The sequence below is a fragment of the Loxodonta africana genome, chromosome 7, assembly GCF_030014295.1.
Source record: "Loxodonta africana isolate mLoxAfr1 chromosome 7, mLoxAfr1.hap2, whole genome shotgun sequence".
Classification (NCBI taxonomy): Eukaryota; Metazoa; Chordata; class Mammalia; order Proboscidea; family Elephantidae; genus Loxodonta; species Loxodonta africana.
Window position 1 is genome coordinate 18117027 of NC_087348.1, and position 22729 is coordinate 18139755.

Sequence of the window (22729 nt, forward strand, 5' to 3'; positions counted from 1 at the left end):
GATCCAAGTAAAATGAAATCCTTGACAACTTCAATCTTTTCTCCATTTATCATGATGTTGCTCATTGGTCCAGTTGTGAGGTTTTCTTTTCTTTATGTTGAGGTACAGTCCATACTGAAGCCTGTGGTCTTTGATCTTCCTCAGTAAGTGCTTCAAGTCCTCTTCACTTTCAGCAAGCAAGATTGTGTCATCTGCATAACACAGGTTGCTAATGAGTCTTCCTCTGATCTCGATGCCCAATTATCTTCATATAGTCTAGCTTTGCATATTATTTGCTCAGCATACAGTTTAAATAGGTATGGTGAAAGAATACAACCCTGACACACACCTTTCCTAACCTTAAACCAAACAGTATCCCTTTGTTCTGTCCAAACAACTGCCTCTTGATCTATGTAAAGGTTCCTCATGAGCGCAGTTAAGTGTTCTGGAATCCCCATTCTTCACAGTGTTAGCCATAGTTTGTTATGATCCACACAGTCGAATGCCTTTGCATAGTCAATAAAACACAGGTAAACATCCGTCTGGTATTCTCTGCTTTCAGCCAGGATCCATCTGACATCAGCAATGATATCCCTTGTTCCACGGCCTCTTCTGAAACTAGCCTGAATTTCTGGCAGTTCCCTGTCGATATACTGCTGCAGTCGTTTTTGAATGTTCTACATATATGCCATTTAATTTAATCTTTATGATTCTGCTATGAGAGATATGCAATATAGATTTTATAAGTGATATAATGGAGAGAATAAATGATTTGGCCAAGGTCACACTGCAAAAGATGACGGAACTGGGATTAGAAACCAGGCCACATGATCACTCCACTCAAACTTTGATACTTGACTGCATGACTGCATTGAGAAAGGAGTGACGCCCAGCTATTGTTGCTGAATGTTTTGATCAAAGACTCTATAGAAGAACTCTGATGAAAATGGGGAAAAATGTGAAACAGAATTTAAAATTCTCATGAAATCCAAACTTTCTGGATCCATTGAGGCTGGATGAACCCTCAAAACTATTGTCCTGAGATTATTTTTTTAAAAAAAAAAAACAAAAACATCCCCTAAATTCTTCTTTAAACCAAGCAATACTTAGTAAAGAACGCCTGTTCTGATCATCGTCTCTTTCAAAGAACTATCTGTATGAGATCAAATTGATAACAGCAACTCGAAAACTTTACACAGGAAGCTTAGCTGCAGTGAGTTTAAGTTAACAGTGAAGGAATAATTCAGAAAACAGTGTTAAAGGATTGCACAACTTGAAGGATATAATAGATGTCAGCAAACTGTACATGTAGAAATTGTTCAATTTGTGTATGTTTTCCTTGTGCATTTACAACAATAAAAAAATAAAGTTTGAAATAGAAAGGAGTGATAATTCTCTCCTATGAATTTTTTTTTTTTAATGAAAATGATAAAAAACGGAGGATTAATTTCGGGATCAGTTGTGTCTGTGCAGAAGAAAGGAAGGGTTCATCACCTTAGCTGTAAATAAGGAAAGAAAAAGTATTCAAACAGCAACTCTTTAGCAGTAAGTCAGGCAGATATTTTGTAAATAAATAATAAAGATTCTCATTCTGGAGAGACTCTGTAGGTCTGTGAGGAATAATTAACTACGAAAAAGCTCACAGGAGCTCTCAATATCACCTAGGCAATAGATTTCAGTGAAATTTTTATTTTTAGCACCCAAGTTGTCTGTGGCTGCTGCTGTGACTCCTGGAGACCCATTCCTTTAAGCTTCCATTCCCTTGTGTCTTCATAAGCATTCCCAGCCATGATGCAAACATTAGTCCCTGAGCTCCAGTTCAGGACACGTTATGAAGGTCAGCCTGGATTCAGGAGCCTCGTGAGATATCCACCCAATGGACACCAAGTGTTTCCCTGGAGACTTGTGTAAACAGATCACTGTCTCTGCCTTGATATTTGCAAGAGCACAAGTCCAGAATCTCCTCAACAACTTAGAGCTCCAGAGGTAGGGAAGGAGTTTCTCCAGCGTGATGCTTTCCTGGATGTGCACTTTAAGTCAACAAAATAGGCATGAAGGTGTTCTATACCTACACCTTTGGGACTTTATTCAACTGTTCCTAGGAATCAAGTAAGTATTAGGAAAATATAAAATCTTAGCCAATTAGCATATAAAGGGATTCTAGAAGATCCCATCATTTTATTTTACAAATGAGAAAAATGAAAGTTAAGTGACTAGACCAATGACACCCTGTTAGCTTGTTGTCCCCTCACTCCCAGTCTGTTCCTCTTTCCCCTCTAACACGCTGCTCTCTTTCACCCAGATTTACATGCTCATTGCTATCACATGTCCTCATATAAATGGTTTGAAGTGAAAGGAGATTTTACTCAAATGTAGGAAGACCGTGCTTCCTAACTGCATTTAGTTTAGAACATGCTATAAGAGTAGTAGGCAAATGTCATACCTCCCTCTCTGAATTTCAGAAGCTATAACACTGCCAACATCTATACCCAAAAACCCACTGCCATCGAGTCCATTCCGACTCTATACGAGATCTCAATTTTTGAGCTGTTTTCTTTGGTAATATCAAAGTTTGGACTTTCAATTTGGCTGGCTGAATATCCTGCAGAAACCAGGAATGGATGGCTCAGATGGCCTGGTTTAAAAAAAATTATTCTTGTTTCATACTTTTGAAATAACTTTCATATTCATTGTCATTTCAGAGCATGATAGCACCCTATCAAGGAGTTGAAGAAAGTATTTTATTTTTTGAATTAAAAAGATCGAGTCAGTCGTAGGCCTATACCCAAGTGGTTATCCATAACTTAGGATTCAAATTGGCTTTGTGTTTATAGTGCTCTCCTAACCTATCATCTCTATACCTCTGAATTCCTGGATTAAAAGGAGTTTTTTTGCATTCGCTTATATAGAAGTATAGATAAAGAAGCTGATCAGTGCACTGGCCACTCTCAGTGTTTCAGTATGATACAGAAATCAACTTTAAGAAAAAGAAATGTAAACAGACACACGTTTCTTGTTTGGGCCCCATCTGGAAATTCTAACAAACATAGACCTCTAAGAATTGATGAGCCAGGAAGTAACTTCATAGTCTAGGAAATTCTTGCCACTTCCCTGAAATTAATTATAATTCCTTAGAGATACTTTTGTTATGGCCTTTATCACTTTTGAGGAATGGTTTGAAGAGCTGGCTATCTCTACCCTCGTTAAAGAGTCAGGAATCATGATATTCATTTTGTAATACAAAGTCCTGGTACATAGTTGACATCTTTGCAGAGTCATCTAGAAAGGGCACTAGTGCTGAATATACTTGTATGCCAAGCTTTGTGTTAGTAGGATTCTTGTATCTTTTAGTTTTTCCAGTATCTTAATTTAATCTTTGCCACCCTGTGAAATAGGACACAGATATTATATGAACTTGGTATTTCACAGGGAATGAAACCGAGATTCAAGGAGTGAATGTAATATTCCTAAGACTATAGCTCATCTAAGTTGCTGTTCAGCGAGTAACACTTATTTGCACAATTAGAAAAAGTATATCCTTGTATTATACCTGGCCAAATGGTCACCTTAGATTCTTCTTCTAAATGGTAGTCATATATCTGTAATCTGATTCATTGTTTCCTCCAACTCCTTCTTTTAGGGCTCAAACCTGTCCATTTTATTTCTACCAATTACTGTTGCACCTTAGCATCTAATTAAGATTTGGATATTGAGAAGAATCTTACTAATAAATGACACCTGTCCCCATGTAGTTTCCTGCTTATACCACTGTGCTTGTCAGATCATGCCTTTATCCATGGAGTTTTCTCTGCCTGGTATAACACTATTAACAGCACTAGCAGTAATAATAGCTTACACTATTGAGTACGTGCTGTTGAGTATTGCTACTGAGTATTGTGTGCGTCCATCTTAAAAGGTTAAAACTGTTATCATTCCCATTTGAAAGATGAGAAAACACAGTAAGGTTAAATAACTCACCAATTATATTCAGCCGAGTGCTTAAGATTATGGATTTTAGACCATGCTTCACGCATTGAAATCCCAGTTCTACCAACAGCTTCATTACTTGAGGAAGTGATTTACCTCTTTAAACTTCAGTTCCCTTCTAAGCAAAATGGGAATAATAATAGGGCCCACCTCACAGAGTTGCTAAATGTATTTAAGAGTTAATATATGGGAACAAATTAGGACAGTTACCTATCACATACTAAGAACTTTATAAAATATTTGTTATTAAAATAACTAATCATCATTATTGCTACTTATTCGGTCTCCAAGCCACAGCTCAGAAGGTATCATTTCCAGAAGGTGTTCCTGTGCCCCTAAACTGGGCTAAAAATGCCTCCTTTCTGCTCAAAGCACCCTGGGCATGCCCCTCCTGAGGCAATGCATTAGGATTACCATACCTGTTTGTGTACAGGTTTTTCCCACTAGGCTGCCCTTAAAAACAAGGGTCATATCATATCCTGCCTAGAATGGGAAGGATTGTTAATCAAGAAGTGAAAGATTCAAAACTCAAAGACCAAGAGTGGCTTTTGTGTTGAGATGGCCTCTCATGCTATAATCATGAAAGCCACAAAAAGCCATGAGCTGAAGGTAAACACAACAGAACCTGCTGTGACATGGTTGGGGGCCTGTGTCATGGCTAGGAATCCCGGGCCTCTAAAAAACCAGTTGTCAATGAGTCAGCTCTGATTCATGACAACCCCCTTGTGTGTCAGAGTAGAAGTGTGCTCCACAGGATTTTCGATGGCTGATTTTTCACAAATAAATTGCCAGGCCTTTATTCTGAGGTGTCTCTGGGTGGACTCAAACTTCCAACCTTTCAGTCACTAACTGAGAATGTTAACTATTTGCACCACCCAGGACTCCTGTCCCATGCCACTCTCTAGGGGAGTATAATAGTAACTCTTCTGCCTTCCTCTACTCCCCCTCCTCAGAAATAATCCACAGGTGATGTTGGAAAAGGAAAACATCAGCCTTTGAGAAAAATAAAGATCTTAGTGGGGAGAGAAAATATCTAAAATTTGGCCTCTAGCTTTTGCAAAGCTGCTCACTTAGTTTTAGAATTACTGCAAAAGGCCAACACACCACTAAGGGTGTGCAAGAGATTGCTAAACTTCCTTCAGGCCCCAGTGGCTGAAGTGAAGCACCCAATTAAAGGCCTTCATGGATTAAAGAGAAAACTGTGTGTGTCCCTAAATCAGGACCACAAGGTGCTGTGTACCTTCAGCTATCATGCACAAGGTGCTAAGGGGCCCAAATAGGTGAGAAATGCATTTGACAGGGCTTGTCACCATTATATGCCAGTGACTGGCCAAGCATTTGCTGCATTTTACTTTCTGTTAATTGAACTTTCTATTATCAACAAGAAATAGAATATTTCAAAGGATAAGAATGCTTGCAAGACATTGCAAGTAGTCAAAAATTTCTTCCAGTGTAGTGTAGTATGTGCTTCCAAGTAGGTCATACACCAAGCAAGGCGGAATGTGCCCACAAGTCAAAATCTGGATCTCTATGGCAACCACGGTCAGCAGAGACATTCTAGATCCTCTCCATGCCCCTTCCGAATGAATGACCTCACTCATCCCACCTGTGCCCAGAATTTGTTCCAGCTTCTTGGACAGAAGATCCTGCACTGGACAGAAAGATGGTGATTGTGAGCAAGAGACTCAGGTCACACTTCATTTTCATGGTAGCATTCAGATAGCATTATCTTGTGTTTTCTCGTCTTGCCGTAGGTACCTCACATGTTCATGATTCATCCATGAGTTTGAAGGAGAACATCTCAGAGGTGACTGAATTCATTCTTGTGGGGCTAACAGATGCCGTAGAGCTGCAGGTCCCTTTGTTTTTACTCTTCACACTCATTTACTTTAACACTCTGGTTGGGAACCTGGGGATGATCATGTTGATTCTGTTAGACTCTCGTCTCCACACCCCCATGTACTTTTTCCTCAGTAACCTCTCCCTGGTGGACTGTGTTTATGCCTCGGCAGTCACTCCCAAGGTGATGGAGGGGCTCCTAACAGGAGATAAGAGCATCTCCTACAATGCGTGTGCTGCCCAGATGTTCTTCTTTGCAGCCTTTGCTATTACTGAAAGTTTCCTCCTGACCTCAATGGCCTTTGACCGCCACGCAGCAGTGTGTAAGCCCCTACATTACACCACCACCATGACAAGTACTGTGTGTGCTCTACTGGTCACTGGCTCCTATGTCTGTGGACTCCTGCAATCTTCCATCCATGTTGCCTTCACATTCCACCTCTCCTTCTGTCATTCCAACGTGGTTAATGACTTTTTCTGTGACATCCCACCACTGCTGGCTCTCTCTTGTTCTGATATCTACACAAATGAGGTTGTGGTCTTCACCTTGGCAGCTTGCACTATAGTTTTTAGTCTCTTGGTTATCTTGAACTCTTACCTGTTCATTTTTATTGCTATCCTGAGAATGCACTCAGCTGAGGGAAGAAAGAAGGCCTTTTCCACCTGTGCTTCCCACCTCACCACAGTTTCTATCCTCTATGGGACAATCATCGTCATGTACTTACAGCCAAGTTCCAGCCGTTCCATTGACACAGACAAAGTGGCTTCTGTGTTCTATACTATGATCATCCCCACGCTGAACCCTCTGGTTTACAACCTGAGGAACAAGGAAGTCAAGAGCGCATTCAAAAAGGTTGCTGAAAAAGTAAAGTCTTCATTGGGCTGAGCCTCTTAATTAGAAGTAGCATGTCAACCATGTAAAGCTTCTATTGGACCTCTACCCTGCTACCATTGAGACAATTCTAACTCATGGCAACTCCATGTGCGTCAAAGTAGAGCTGAATTCCATAGGGTTTTCAATGGGTGTGAGTTTAATTCTTTTCTTTAATATCTCTGAGAAATTACTTCCCACATGGGGTCTGTTCTATTCATGCTTTGGTAAGAAGACTAGGTTGGAGAAAATTTGAAGTCTTTTTCCAGAACTAGAATTCCACTTCCATCTTAACATCAAAATTATTATCTCAGGTGCTATAGGATCCCACACTGCATTACCCTATTGATCTAAAGGAATTTGCAGATAAGCCTCATAAGTGTATGACTCCAGAATTACATTGGCAATTTGGAATTCAAAAGAACTCCATTATTCTTGTGCATAGAGCTGCAGTTCTGGATATTAGTGCTCCAAAAAAATCACTCTGAGATTATATTTAAATGCACATTCCTAGGAACGAATTCCAGATCACCTGATTTAGTATACTTATGGTGGAGCCCAGAAATCTGCAGAATTACCCCTAATTATCAACATCAACCTGGATCCTGAACTTATACAGCAAGAATTCCAATGGTGAGTTGGCATAATGAGGGATACCATGTAATCTAAATCTATTTAGTGCCTGAATTTCAGATAACAAATTTCAGGATGCAAGGGACTCATCCGTCCAGAAATACATCCACATCTATTCCTTATCTGAGTGGTGCAAACAGTTAAATGTTCAGCGGCTATCCTGACTCATGGCGGCCCCATTGTTGCGGAGTAGAGTTGCCCTCCATAGCGTTCTCATGACTGTGACCTTTTGGAAGCAGGGCATCAGGCCTTTCTTCCAAGGCACCTCTGGGTAATTTTGAATTACCAGCCTTTCAGTTAATAGCCTAGAGCTTAACCATTTATGCCACCCACAGACTTCGTTTATCATCTGGTGCCTGCTAAATTATTTCATATGCTATCTTATTCCATTCCCACACTAACTATGAGATGGGCAACCACATAAAGAGGAGGAAAAAGAGGTTCAGACATGAAATTCCATAGGTAGAAGCTGACACACCCAGAATTTGAACCCAGTTCTTTGGACTCCAAAACACATCCTTTCCAGTTTAGTTCAGCTCACAAGTATTGAATATCCACAACACATTGCACTGGGAATAAACAATATTAAGATGAAAAAACATCCACTTTTTCAAGGACCACTAGACATCTCAATACAACACGATTATGTCTGTAATTTAAACATTAGAAGGGCTGCAAGGAACATGAGAGAATCTGAAAGATATTGGCCTTGTATTTTCCTTCAGTTATCTAAATCTTCATTGTTGGTAATCTGAAGCTATCCCAAATCCCTACCCTTTCATTACAGTTCTAAGTAGAGAATATTAAACAATTCTAGGTTTTGAGGCTGTCAGAGGAATATAGAAGGGATTGGAGCCCTCGTGTTCTGTCCATGTGTTTCCATTACTTACAATGAAGCCCTCGTTATCTAGGAAGACTTGTCATCCTTGTTTTCTAGAAGCTTTCTGCTACAAAATGGGAATCTTCACTCGAATAAAGAAGCCAAGCTGGGAAATTTGCATGCTCCAGTGAACATCCACTTTTAGGGATGGCGAAGACCATAAACCCTAAAATCTGATGTCCTTACCTTCACCAAATCCTAAATGTCCCATTATTTCACTGAGGAGAAAGGGGAAGGGACATTAAAAGATGAATATATGCCCTGATAGCTCCCTGCCCTGGCCTTTTCAGTCATGATGGGTGGGTGTGAGGTGTTAGTCACATGGAGTAGAGCAGCACACATAGCAGGAAAATTTAGTCAGGGATTTAATCAGAAAAAAAAAAAATTTTTTTTTTCCACCCTGTGTTGGACAGCAATAGAATAATGTACCAACTTATACAGATCTTGTTAAATGCAATTCTGTCACTTTTTAGTAAAAATGATCAATGAACCCTACAACTAGAACGACCCTACTGGGAAAACACAGCAAGGACAGAATTTCTCTGCCTGACTTTATTTAACCCACTCAGTCAAAACATGTTTAACATTGTGACATAGTCTCAGCCATAGACAGAATTGTTTCATTCTTCCCTCTTTGAGTTGTACAGGAAATACGTTGAGAGCCGAGGACTTTTATGTAGGACTGCTAGTTCGCATCAATAGTACTAAAGTATAAATGGAAAAAAAAATATTTAAATAATAACAACATTGGTAAAATTACATGACATCTGTCCCTGAAACACATACACACCCTGTAATCTCTTCTTGTCTCAAGGTTCTCTGTGAGCTGTTGTTGTTAGGTGCCATAGAGTCAGTTCTGACTCACACGAACCCTATATACAACAGAATGAAACACCACCTAGCCCTGCGCCATCCTCACAATTGTTATGCTTGAGCACATTGTTGCAGCCACTATGTCAATCCATCTTGTTGAGGATCTTTCTCTTTCGCTAGATAATAACATTATCTATAATACTCGGGGCAGTTCTACTCTGTCCTATAGGGTTGCTATGAGTCGGAATCGACTCGACGGCACTGGGTGACCGGGGTTATAATACTCTAGAATACAGAATAGACCATGGACTGCCAAAAGAACAAACAAATCTGTCTTAGAAGAAATACAAACAGAATGCTCCATTAGAAGCAAGGATGGCAAGTCTATGTCTTACGTACTTTAGACATGTTATCAGGAAGGATCAGTCCCTGGAGAAGGACATCACCCTCGGTAAAGTAGATGGTCAGTGAAAAAGAGGAAGGCCCTCAACAAGATGGATTAATGCAGTGGCTGCAACAATACACTCAAGCATAACGATTGTGAGGATGGTGCCGGACCAGGAAGTGTTTCATTCTGTTCTATGTACGTTTGCCACTGTGAGTCGGGACTGACTGGATTGCACCTAACAACAATGTAACGTTCTAATGGGAGAGAGACATTTGTGCTTTGCAGTAGCATATGTGTATTTTATCAGTAGCTTTTCCAAGACAGTAATAATTTTTTTCTTTTATTGTGCTTTAAGTGAAAGTTTACATATCAAGTCAGTCTCTCATATAAAAATTTATGTACTCCTTGCTACATATCCCTCCCCCACATGTCTGTCAGTTTGTCGTACTGTGGAGGCTTGCGTGTTGCTGTCATGCTGGAAGCTATGCTACCAGTATTCAGACACCAGCAGGGTCACCCATGGAGGACAGGTTTCAGCTCAGCTTCCAGACTAAGACAGACTAGGAAGAAGGACCTGGAAATCTACTTCTGAAAAGTGTAAGCCAGTGAAAACCTAATGAATAGCAGTGAAACATTGTCAGATATAGTACTCGAAGATGAACCCCCCAGGTTGGAAGGCACTCTAAAGATGACTGAGGAAGAGCTGCCTCCTCAAAGTAGAGTCAACCTTAATGACATGGATGGAGTAAAGCTTTCAGGACCTTCATTTGCTGATGTGGCACAACTCAAAATGAGAAGAAACAGCTACAAACATCCATTAATAATCAAGACCTGGAATATACAAAGTATGAATCTAGGAAAATTGGAAATCATCAAAAATGAAATGGAATGCATAAACATCAATATCCTTGGTATTAGTGAGCTGAAATGCACTGGTATTGGCCATTTTGAATTGGACAATCATATAGTCTACTATGCTCAGAATGACAACTTGAAGAGGAATCGTGTCACATTCATCACCAAAAAGAACATTTCAAGATCTATCCTGAAATACAATGCTGTCAGTGATAGGATAATGTCCATAAGCCTACACGGAAGACCAGTTAATATGATTATTATTCAAATTTATGCACCAACCACTAGGGCCAAAGATAAAGAAATAGAAGATTTTTATCAACTGCTGCAGCATGAAACTGATGAAACGTGCAATCAACATGCATTGATAATTACTGACAATTGGAATGCGAAAGTTGGAAACAAAGAGGAAGGATGAGTAGTTTGAAAATATGGCCTTGGTGATAGAAACAAAGCCAGAGATCGCATGATAGAATTTTGCAAGACCAACGACTTCTTCATTACAAATACCTTCTTTCACCAACATAAACCGTGACTATACACATGGACCTCACCAGATGGAACACACAGAAATCAATTTTACTACATCTGTGGAAAGAGGCGATGGAAAAGCTCAATACATTCAGTCAGAACAAGGCCAGGGGCCAACTGTGGAGCAGACCATCAATTGCTCCTTTGCAAGCTCAAGCTGAAACTGAAGAAAATCAGAGCAAGCCCACGAGAGCCAAAATATGACCTTGAGTATATCCCACCTGAATTCAGAGACCATCTGAAGAATAGATTTGACACACTGAACACTAGTGACTGAAGACCAGATGAGCTGTGGAATGACATCAAGGACATCATCCATGAAGAAAGCAAGAGGTCACTGAAAAGAGAGAAAAGAAAGAAAAGACCAAGATGGAAGCCAGAGGAAACTCTGAAACTTGCTCTTGAGCGTCGAGCAGCTAAAGCAAAAGGAAGAATTGATGAAGTAAAAGAACTGGACAGAAGATTTCAAAGGGCAGCTCAAGAAGACAAAGCAAAGTATTATAATGACATGTGCAAAGAGCTGGAGATGGAAAACCAAAAGGGAAGAACACACTCAGCATTTCTCAAGCTGAAAGAACTGAAGAAAAAATTCAAGCCTCAAGTTGCAATAGCGAAGGATCCCATGGGAAAATATTAAATGCTGCAGGAAGCATCAAAAGAAGATGGAAGGAATACACAGAGTCATTATGCCAAAAAAAATTAGTCGATATTCAACCATTTCAAGAGGTGGCATATGATCAGGAACCAACGATACTGAAGGAAGAAGTCCAAGCTGCTCTGAAGGCATCGATGAATAACAAGGGTCCAGGAATTGATGGAATATCAATTCAGATGTTTCAAAAAACGGATGCAGCACTGGAGTTGCTCAGTCGTCTATGCCAAGAAATATGGAAGACAGCTTCCTGGCCAACTGACTTGAAGAGATCCCTATTTATGCCTATTTCCAAGAAAAGTGATCCAACCAAATGTGGAAATTATAGAACAATATCATTAATATCACACGCAATCAAAATTTTACTGAATATCATTCAAAAGTGGCTGCAGCAGTATATCAACAGGGAACCACCAGAAATTCACGCCGGTTCCAGAAGAGGACATGGAACCAAGGATATCACTGCTGATGTCAGATGGATCCTGGCTGAAAGCAGAGAATACCAGAAGGATGTTTACCTGTGTTTTATTGACTATGCAAAGACATTCGACTGTGTAGATCATAACAAACTATGGATAACATTGTAAAGAATGGGAATTCCAGAACACTTAATTGTGCTCATGAGGAACTTTACCTAGATCAAGAGGCAGTTGTTCGGACAGAACAAAGGGATACTGATTGGTTTAAATTCAGGAAAGGTGTGTGTCAGTGTTGTATTCTTTCACCATACCTGTTTAATCTGTATGCTGAACAAATAATACGAGAAGCTGGACTAATGAAGAACGGGGCATCACTATTTGAGGAAGACTCCTTAACAACCTGCGTTATGCAGATGACACAACCTTGCTTGCTGAAAGTGAAGAGGACTTGAAGCACTTACTAATGAAGATCAAAGACCACAGCCTTCAGTATGGATTACACCTCAACATAAAGAAAACAAAAATCCTCACAACTGGACCAACGAGCAACATCATGATAAACGGAGAAAAGATTAATGTTGTCAAGGATTTCATTTTACTTGGATCCACAATCACCAGGCATAGAAGCAGCAGTCAAGAAATCAAAAGATGCATTGCATTGGGTAAATCTGCTGCAAAGAACCTCTTCAAAGTGTTGAAGAGCAAAGATGTCACCCTGAAGAGTAAGGTGCACCTGACCCAAGCCAACGTATTTTCAATTGCATCATATGCATGTGAAAGCTGGACAATGAATAAGGAAGACCAAGAAGAGTTGACACCTTTGAATTGTGGTGTTGACGAAGAATATTGAATATACCACGGACTGCCAAAAGAACAAACAAGTCTGTCTTGGAAGAAGTGTGGCCAGAATGCTCCTTAGAGGCAAGGATGGCGAGACTGCGTCTTACATACTTTGGACACATTGTCAGGAGGGATCAGTCCCTGGAGAAGGACATCATGCTTGGCAGAGTACAGGGTCAGCGGAAAAGAGGAAGACCCTCAAAGAGGTGGATTGACACAGTGGCTGCAACAATGAGCTCAAGCATAACAACGACTGCAACCATGGTTTAGGATACGGCAGTGTTGTGCATAGGGTCAACATGAGTCCGAACCGACTCAGCAGCTCATAACAACAACAACATATATCCCTAATTCCTCTCCCCATAGTGAGACAGCGCACTCCTTCCCTCCACTCTGTCTTTTCATGTCCATGTGGCCAGCTTCTGACCCCCTCTGCTCTCTCTTCTCCACTCCAGACAGGAGATCCCCACATAGTCTCGTGTGTCTGTATGATCGAAGAAGCTCACTCTTCACCAGTATCATTTTTTATCCCATAGTCCAGTCCAATCCCTGTCTGAAGAGTTGGCTTTGGGAATGGTTCCTGTCTTGGGCTAACAGAAGGTCTGGGGGCCATGAACTCTGGGCTCCTTCTAGTATCAGTCAGACTGTTAAGTCTGTACTTTTTAATGAGAATTCGGGGTCTGCATCCCACTTCTCTCCTGCTCCTTCAGGGTTTCCTGTTGTGTTCCCTGTCAGGGCAGTCATTGGCTGTAGCCAGGCACCATCTAGTTCTTCTGGTCTCAGGCTAATGTAGTCTCTCGTTTATGTGTCCCTTTCTGTCCTTGGGCTCATAATTACCTTGTATCTTTGATATTCTTCATTCTCCTTTGCTCCAGGTGGGTTCAGATCAATTGATGCATCTTAGATGGATGCTTGCTAGTGTTTAAGACCCAGATGACACTCTCGAAAATAGGATGCAGAATGTTTTCTTAATAGATTTTATTTTCCCAGTTCACTTAGCTGTCTCTGAATCCATGGTCCCCAAAACCCCACCCCTGCTAAGCTGTCCATCAAGGCATTCAGATTATTCAGGAAACTTCTTTGCTTTTGGTTACTCCAACTGAGCTGACCTCTCCTGTATTGTGTGTTATCTTTACCTTCACCTAAAATAGTTCTTATCTACTATCTAATTAGTGAAAACTCCTCTCCCTCCTTTCCCTTCTCCCCACTCTCCTAAACATCAAAGAGTATTTTTTTCTCTGTTTAAACTATGTTTTGACTTCTTATAGTAGTAATCTCATACAATATTTGTCCTTTTGCAACTGACTAATTTCACTCTGCATAATGCCTTCCAGATTCCTCCATGTTATGAAACGTTTCAAGGATTCATCATCGCTCTTTATTGATATGTACTATTCCACTGTGTGAATATACCATAAGTTATTTATCCATTCATCCCTTGATGGACACCTTGGTTTTTTCCATCTTTTTGCTATTGTAAACAGTGCTGCAATGAGCATGAGTGTTCATATATCTCTTTGTGTAAAGGCTCTTATATCTCTACTATGTATTCCAAGGAGTGGGATTGCTAGATCCTATGGTAGTTCTATTTCTAGCTTTCTAAAAAAAGTGCCAAATCAATTTCCAAAGTGGTTGTACCATTTTACCTTCCCACCAGCAGTGTAGAAATGTTCCAGCCTCTCTACAACCTCTCCAACATCTATTATTTTGTGTTTTTTTTTTTCATTAACGCCGGCCTTGGTGGAAGGAGATGGAATTTCATTGGAGTTTTGATTTGCATTTTTAGAGTGTCTAGGAATAGTGAGCATTTCTTCATCTATCTGTTAGCTACCTGAGTGTATTGTTTAGGGAAAAGTCTGTTCATATCCTTTGCCAATTTTTTAATTGGGTTATTCATTTTTTGTAGTTGAGTTTTTGCACTACCATGTAGATTTTAGAAATCAGACACTGATAGGAATTGTCACAGCCAAAAGTTTTTTCCCAGTCTGTGGGTAATCTCTTTACTCTTTTGGTGAATTCTTTGAATGAGCTCCCAGTTATCTAGTTTCTCTTCTGCATTGTTACTAATGCTTTGTGTATTGTTTTTGCCATGTATTAGGGCTCCTAAAGTTGTCCCTATTTTTTCTTCCATGATCTTTACCAGTTTAGATTTTGTATTTAGGCCTTTGATCCATTTTGTGTGCGTTTTTGTGCATGGCGTGAGGTATGGGTCTTGTTTCATTTTTTTGCAGATGGATATCCAGGTATGCCAGCACCATTTGTTAAACAGTCTTTTCCCCATTTAACTGACTTTGGGCTTTTGTCAAATATCAGCTGCTCATATGTGGATCGATTTATGTCTGGATTCTCAATTCTGTTCCGTTGGTCTATATATCTGTTGTTGACCAGCACCAGGGTGTTTTGACTACTGTGGTGGTATAATAGGTTCTAAAATCAGGTAGAGTGAGGCCTCCTAGTTGTTCTTCTTTTTCAGTAATGCTTTACTTCTCCAGGGCCTGTTTCCCTTTTATATGAAGTTGGTGATTTGTTTCTCCATCTCATTAAAAAATGTCATTGGAATTTGGACCGGAATTGCATTGTGTCTGTAGATCACTTTTGGTAGGATAGACATTTTTACAATGTTAAGTCTTCCTATCCATGAGCAAGGTATGTTTTTCCACTTATGTAGGTCTCTTGGCTTCTTGCAGTAGTGTCTTGTAGTTTTTTTTGTATAGGCCTTTTAAATCTCTGGTAAGATTTATTCCTAAGTGTTTTATCTTCTTGGGGCTACTGTAAATGGTATTGATTTGGGGATTTCCACTTTGATGTTGTTTTTGTTGGTGTAGAGGAATTCAACTGACTATTGCAGATTTGTTACTCTTTTGTCAGTCTATGGTATGTTCAATATTCTTCAACAACACCATAATTCTAAAGTGTCAATTCTTTTTCGGTCTTTCTTATACATTACCCAGACTTTGCATGCATATGAGGTAATTGAAAACACCAAGGATTGGGCCAGGAGCACTTTAGTCTTTAAAGTGACATCTTTGCTTTTTATCCCTTTTAAGAGATCTTTTGTGGGAGAGTCACCCAGTGCAATGCATCATTTGATTTCATGACTCTTGCTTCCATGGGCATTGATTGTGGATCCAGATAATATGAAAGCTTTGACAACTTCAACCTTTTCTCCATTTATTATCATGTTTCTTATTGGTCCAGTTGTGAGGATTTTGTTTTCTTTATGTTGCGGCGTAATCCACACTCAAGGCTGTGGTCTTTAATCTTCATCAGTAGGTGCTTCAAGTCCTCTTTACATTCATTAGGCAAGGTTGTGTCATCACAAATGGTAATGAGTCTTCCTCTAATCCTGATGCTCTGTTCTTCATCACATAGCCTAGCTTCTTGGATTATTTACTCAGTGTACAGATTGAATAAGTGAAATGATACAACCTTGACCCACACCTTCCCTGACTTAATACACGCTGTATCCTCTTACTCTGTTCAAATGACTGCCTCTTGATCTATGTGCAGGTTCCTCAGGAGTACAATTAAGTGTTCTGGACTTTGCGTTCTCCACAATATTATCCATAATTTTTTATGACCCACAGAGTTGAATGCCTTTGCACAGTCAGTAAAACAGGTAAACATCTTTCTGATATACTCTGCTTTAAGCCAGCATCCATCTGACATCAGTAATGATATTCCTCATTCCATGTCCTCTTCTGAATTTGGCTTGAATTTCTGCGCTTCCCTGTTGATGTACTGCTGCAGCCATTTTTGAATGATCTTCAGCAAAATTTTAATTGTGTGTGATATTAATGATATAGTTCAATAATTTCCATTTTTGGTTGTATCACCTTTCATTGGAAAAAGCATAAATATGGAACTCTTCCATTCGGTTGCTCAGGTAGCTGTCTTCCAAAATTCTTGACAGAGACAAGGGAGTATTTTCAGCACTGCATCCATTTATTGAAACATCTCGATTGGTGTTCCACAATTCCTGGAGCCTTGTTTTTCATCAATGCCTTCAGTGCAGCTTGGAATTCTTCCTTCAGTACCATCAGTTCTTGATCATATGCTACCTCCTGAAATGGTTGAACTTTGATCAATTGCTCACAACTTCCATAGTACAACAAACTGACAGATACCTGGGGGAAGGGACAGGAACACTCAACAAATGGACATGGAAACCCTGGGTGGGTGGGGAGAGTGCTGTGTCACATTGTAGGGATTGCAACCAATATCATAAAATATTATGTATATAAATTCTTGAATGAGGAACAGACTTGAGCTATAAACTTTCACCTAAAGAACAATAATAATAAAAAAGCAATACCCATTTCTGTCAAGTTGATTCTAACACCTGGCTATGGAGAAGGATTTACTCTACAGGGTTTTCTTTGCTATAATCTTTAGAGAACTAGATCACCAGGCCTTTCTTCCACAGTGCCAATGGGTTTGAACTGCCAACCATTTATTTAAATTTAATGATCCTTTGTTATGTGCTAGATATCCTGCTCCACTGTGCATATATGGCATTTAATTTAATCTTTATGATTATCCTATGAGAGATATCCAATATTATTATCCCAGTTTTTTATAAGTCATATAATGGAGAGAATAAATGATTTGGCCGGAGTCATATTGCAACAGATGACAGAACTGGGATTAGAAACTAGGCCACATGATCACTCCACTCAATCTTTGGCACTTGACTGCATGACTGCATTGAGAAAAGAGTGACCAGAAGACCTTGATGGTGCCCAGCTATCATTGCTGAATGTTTTAATCAAAGATTCTATAGAAGAACTGTGATTGAAATGGGGAAAAATGTGAAACAGAATTTCAAATTCTCATTAAATCCAGACTTTCTGCATTCACTGAGGCTGGATGAACCCCCAAAACTATTGTCCTGAGATTATTTTTAAACCGTAAACCAAAAAGATTCCCTAAAGTCTTCTTTAAACCAAATAAAACTTAGCTTCATTAGTAAAGAATGTGTGCTTTAAGCACTGTCTCCTTTAAAGAACTGTCTCTATGAGATCTAACGGACAATAGCAACTTGAAATTTTAGATAGGAAGCTTAGCTACAGTGAGCTTAACAGTGAAGGAATCATTCAGAAAAGCAGTGTGAGAATGGTTGCACAACTTGAAGAATATAATAGATGTCAACAAATAGTACAGGTAAAAATTGCTGAATTTGTGTATGTTTTGCTGTATGCATTTCAAACAATGACAAAAATAAAATTTGAAAAAAAAGAGTGATAATCCTCTCCTATGAAAAGGATAAAAATGGAGGATTAATTTAGGGATCAGTTGTGGCTGTGCAGAACAAAGAAAGGATTCATCACCTTAGTTGTAAATAAGAAAAGAAAAAGTATTCAAAGAATACCTCTTCAGCAGTAATTCAGACAGATACTTTGTAAATAAATAATAAATAAGAAAGATTCTCATTCTGGAGAGACTCTGTAGGTCTGTGAGAAATAATTAGATACAAAAAAGCTTACATGAGCTCTCAATGTAACATAAGCAATAGATTTCAGTGAAATTTTTATTTTTAGCACCCAAGTTGTCTGTGGCTGCTGCTGTGACGCCTGGAGGCCCATTCCTTTAAGCTTCTTTTCCCTCATAAGCATTCCCAGCCATGATGCAAACATTAGTCTCTCAGCTCCAGTTCAGGACACATTATGAAGGCCAGCCTGGATTCAGGAGCCTCGTGAGATATCCACCCACTTGACACCAAACATTTCCCCGGAGACTTGTGTAACCAGGTCACTGTCTCTGCCTTGATATTTGCAAGGGCACAAGTCCAGATTCTGCTGTACAACCTAGAGCTCCAGAAGTAGAGAAGTCATTTCTCCAGCGTGATGCTTTACTGGATGTGAACTTCAAGCCAATAACCTAGGTATGAAGGTGTTCTATACCCACACCTTTGGGACTTCATTCAACTGTTCCTAGGAAACAAGTAAGTATTAGGAAAATATAAAATTATAGCCAATCAGAGAATAAAGGGATTCTAGAAGATCCCATCATTTTATTTCACAAATGAGGAAAATGAAAGTTAAGTGGCTAGACCAAGTACACTTGTCTCCTCACTCCTAGTTCATTGCTCTTTGCACTCTAACATGCTGCCCTCTTTTGCCCAGATTTACATGTTCATTGCAATCACATGTCCTCAAATAAATGGTTGAAATGAAGGGAGATTTTACTCAAAGGCAGGAAGACAGTACCTCCTAACTGCAGTCATTTAGAACATGCTTTTTTTTTTTTATGAGTAGTAGGCAAATGTCATACTCCCTCTCTGAATTTCAGAAGTTATAAAACTGCTGACATCTATAGGGGATCTCAATTTTTGAGCCATTTTCCTTGGTAGTATCAAAGTCTGGACTTTCAATTTTGCTGGCTGAATATCCTGCAGTAACCAGGAAAGGATGGATCAGATTGCCTAGTTCAAAAAATCGTTAGTGTTTTATACCTTTCAAATAACTTTCATATTCACTCTCACATCAGAGCATGATAACACCTTATCAAGGAGTTGAAAAAAGTATTTTATTTTGTGAATTAAAAAGATCAGGTTAGTGGTAGGCCTATATCCAAGTGGTTATCAATGTTAGGATTAAAACAGGTCTTGTGTTTACAGTGCTTTCCTATCCTAGCAGATCTGTACCTCTGAATTCCTGGATTAAAAGGAGCCTTTTTGTGTTCCTTTATATACAAGCCTAGAGAAAGAACCTCGTCAACATACTGGCCACTCTCAGTGTTTCTGTGTGACACAGAAATCAACTTTAAAAAAAAAAGAAAAGAAAAGAAATGTAAAAGACACACATGTTTCTGTTTTTGGGCCCAATCTACAAATCTTAACAAACATAGACCTCTAAAAACTGATGAGCCAGGAAGTAACTTCATGGTCTAGCAAATTCTTGGTACTTCCATGATGATAATTGTAACACCTCAGAGATACATTTGTTATGGCACTTATCACTTTGGGGGGAATAGTTTGAAAAGCCAGCTATCCCTACCCTCGTTAAAGAGTCAGGAATTATGACATTCATTTTGTAATATAAAGTCCCGGTACATAGTTGACATATTTACAGAGTCATCTAGGAAGGTAACTAGTGCTGAATACATTTGTATGCCAGGCATTGAGTTAGTAGGAATTTTGTATCTTTTGCTTCTTCCAACATCTAAATTTAACCTTTACCACACTGTTTAATAGGTACACAGATATTATATGCATATGATATTTCACAGAGAATGTAACTGAGATTCAAGGAATGAATGTAATATTCCCAAGGGTATATCTCATCTAAGTTGCTTTTCAATGAGTAACAATTATTTGCACAATTGGAAAAAGTATATCTTTGTATTATGCTTGGCCAAATGGTCAGCTTAGTCTCTTCTTCTAAACAGTTGTATTATACCTGTAATCTGATATATTATCTCCTCCAACTCTTTCTCTTAGAGTTTAATCAGGTCCGTTTTATTTCTACCAATTACTGTTGCACCTTAGCCCCTAATTAAGATTTGGATATTGTGAAGAATTTTTAACACCTGTTTGCATGTAGTTTCCTGCTTATGCCACTGTGCTCATGAGCTCACGCCTTTATCCATGGAGCTTCCTCTGCCTGGTATGACAAATATTAATAGCAGTAGCAGTAATAACAGCTTACACTATTGAGCACTTGCTGTTGAGTATTGCTACTGAGTATTGTGTCCGTCCACCTTAAAAGGTTAAAACTATTATCATTCCAATTTGAAAGATGAGGAAACAAAGAAAGGTTAAGTAACTTACCCGATTATTTTGAGACGAGTGCTTAAGATTATGGATTTTAGACCACGCTTCAGGCGTTTAAACGCCAGTTCTACCAACAGCTTCGTTACTTGAGGAAGTAATTTACCTCTTTAAACTTCTGTTCCCTTGTAAGCAAAATGGGAATAATAATAGTACCCACCTCACGGAGTTGTTAAATGTATTTAAAAGTTAATATGGGTGAACAACTTAGAACAGTTTCCTAGCACATAGTAATACTTTATAAAATATTTGTTATTATAATAACTAATCATCATTATTATTACTTCTTCAGTCTCCAAGCCACAGCTCAGAAGGTATCATTTCCAGAAAGTCTTCCTGTGCCCCTAAACTGGCCTAAAAATGCCTCCTTTCTGCTGAAAGCACCCTGACCGTGCCTCTCCTGAGGCAATGCATTATGATTAACGTACCTGTTTGTATACAGGTTTCTCCCACTAGACTGTCCTTGAAAACAAGGGTCATATCATAGCCTGCCTTGAATGTGAAGGATTGTTGATCAAGGAGAAGTGAAAGATTCAAGATTCAAGGACCAGAAGTGGGTTTTGTGTTGAGATGGCCACTCATGCTATAATCATGACAGCCACAATAAGCCAGGAACTGGACATGGCAGGAGGCCTCTGGCTTGGTTGGGGACATGGAGCCTCTAAAAACCAGCTGTCAATGAGTCAACTGTGATTCATGGCAACCCCACATGTGTCAGAGTAGAAGTGTGCTCCGTAGGATTTTTGATGGCCTTTATTCTGAGGTGCCCCTATTGGACTCGAAGTTCCATCCTTTCAGTTAGCAGCCAACCATATTAACACTTTGCACCACCTAAGATCTTCTGTCTCGTGCCGGTCTCTGGGGGAGTATAATAGTAATTTTTATGCCTCCCTCTACTCTTCCTCCTCAGAAATAAAGCACAGGTGATGTTGGGAGACAAAAACATCAGCCTCTGAGAAAAATAAAGGTTTTAGAGGAGAGAGACTATAACCACACTTTGGTTCTCATGGTAGAGCTCAAATAGCATTACCTTGTGTTTTCTCATCTTGCGTTTTCTCATCTAGCCATAGGTACTTCATATGATGATTCACCAATGACGTTGATGGACAACATATCAGAGGTGACTCAATTCATTCTCGTGGGGCTAACAGATGCCCTAGAACTGCAGATCCCTTTATTTTTAATCTTCGCTCTCATTTACTTCATTACTCTGGTTGGGAACCTGGGGATGATCATGTTGATACTGTTAGACTCTCATCTCTACACCCCCATGTACTTTTTCCTGAGCAACCTCTCCCTGGTGGACTGTGTTTATGCCTCAGCGGTTACTCCCAAGGTGATGGTGGGGTTTGTCACAGGAGATAAGATCATCTCCTACAATGCATGTGCTGCCCAGATTTTCTTCTTTGTAGCCTTTGATGCTATTGAAAGTTTTCTCCTGGCTTCTATGGCCTTTGACCGCCATGCAGCAGTGTGTAAACCCCTGCATTATACCACCACCATGACAAGTACTGTGTGTGCTCTACTGATCATTGGCTCCTACGGCTGTGGACTCTTGCAATCTTCCATCCTTGTTGCTTTGACTTTCCACCTCTCCTTCTGTCATTCCAATGCAGTTAATCAATTTTTCTGTGACATCCCCCCACTGCTGGCTCTCTCTTGCTCTGATACCTACATAAATGAGATTGTGCTCTTCACCTTGGCAGCTTGCAATGTCTTTTTTACTCTCTTGGTTATCTTGACCTCTTACTTGTTCATTTCTATTGCTATCCTGAGAGTGCACTCAGCTGGGGGACGAAAGAAGGCCTTTTCCACCTGTGCTTCCCATCTTACCACTGTCTCCGTCTTCTGTGGAACAATTATCTTCATGTACTTACAGCCAAGTTCCAAACATTCCACGGACACAGACAAAATGGCATCTGTGTTCTACACCATGATCATCCCTATGCTGAACCCTGTGGTCTACAGCCTGCGGAACAAGGAAGTCAAAAGTGCCTTCAAGAAGGTTGCTGAAAAAGTCAAGTCTTCATTGAACTGACCCCATTCATTAGAAGTAGCATACAAACCATGTAAAGCTTCTGTTGGACCTCTAACCTGCTACCATTGAGACAATCCCAACTCATGGCGACCCCAGGAGTGTCAGAGTAGAGCTATATTCTTTAGGGTTTTCAGTGGTTGTAAGTTCAATTCTTTTCTTTAATATCTCTGAGAAATTCCTTCCAATATGAGGTCTGTTCTATTCATGATTTGGGAATATGACTAGGTTGGAGA

At 39.6% G+C, this 22729-nt stretch overlaps 2 protein-coding genes across 2 annotated transcripts; both read left to right on the forward strand.

Annotated features, from left to right (window-relative positions):
- Positions 1-5746: 5746 nt before the first annotated feature.
- On the forward strand, positions 5747-6691 carry LOC100661490 (olfactory receptor 5B12-like). Its single transcript, XM_064288963.1, has one exon. It carries the CDS (start codon positions 5747-5749, stop codon positions 6689-6691), a length of 945 nt encoding a protein of 314 aa, XP_064145033.1.
- Positions 6692-21449: 14758 nt separating this feature from the next.
- Positions 21450-22496, forward strand: LOC100661207 (olfactory receptor 5B12-like). The gene has a single exon (XM_010600927.3). It carries the CDS (start codon positions 21552-21554, stop codon positions 22494-22496), a length of 945 nt encoding a protein of 314 aa, XP_010599229.2. The 5' UTR covers positions 21450-21551.
- Positions 22497-22729: the final 233 nt, after the last annotated feature.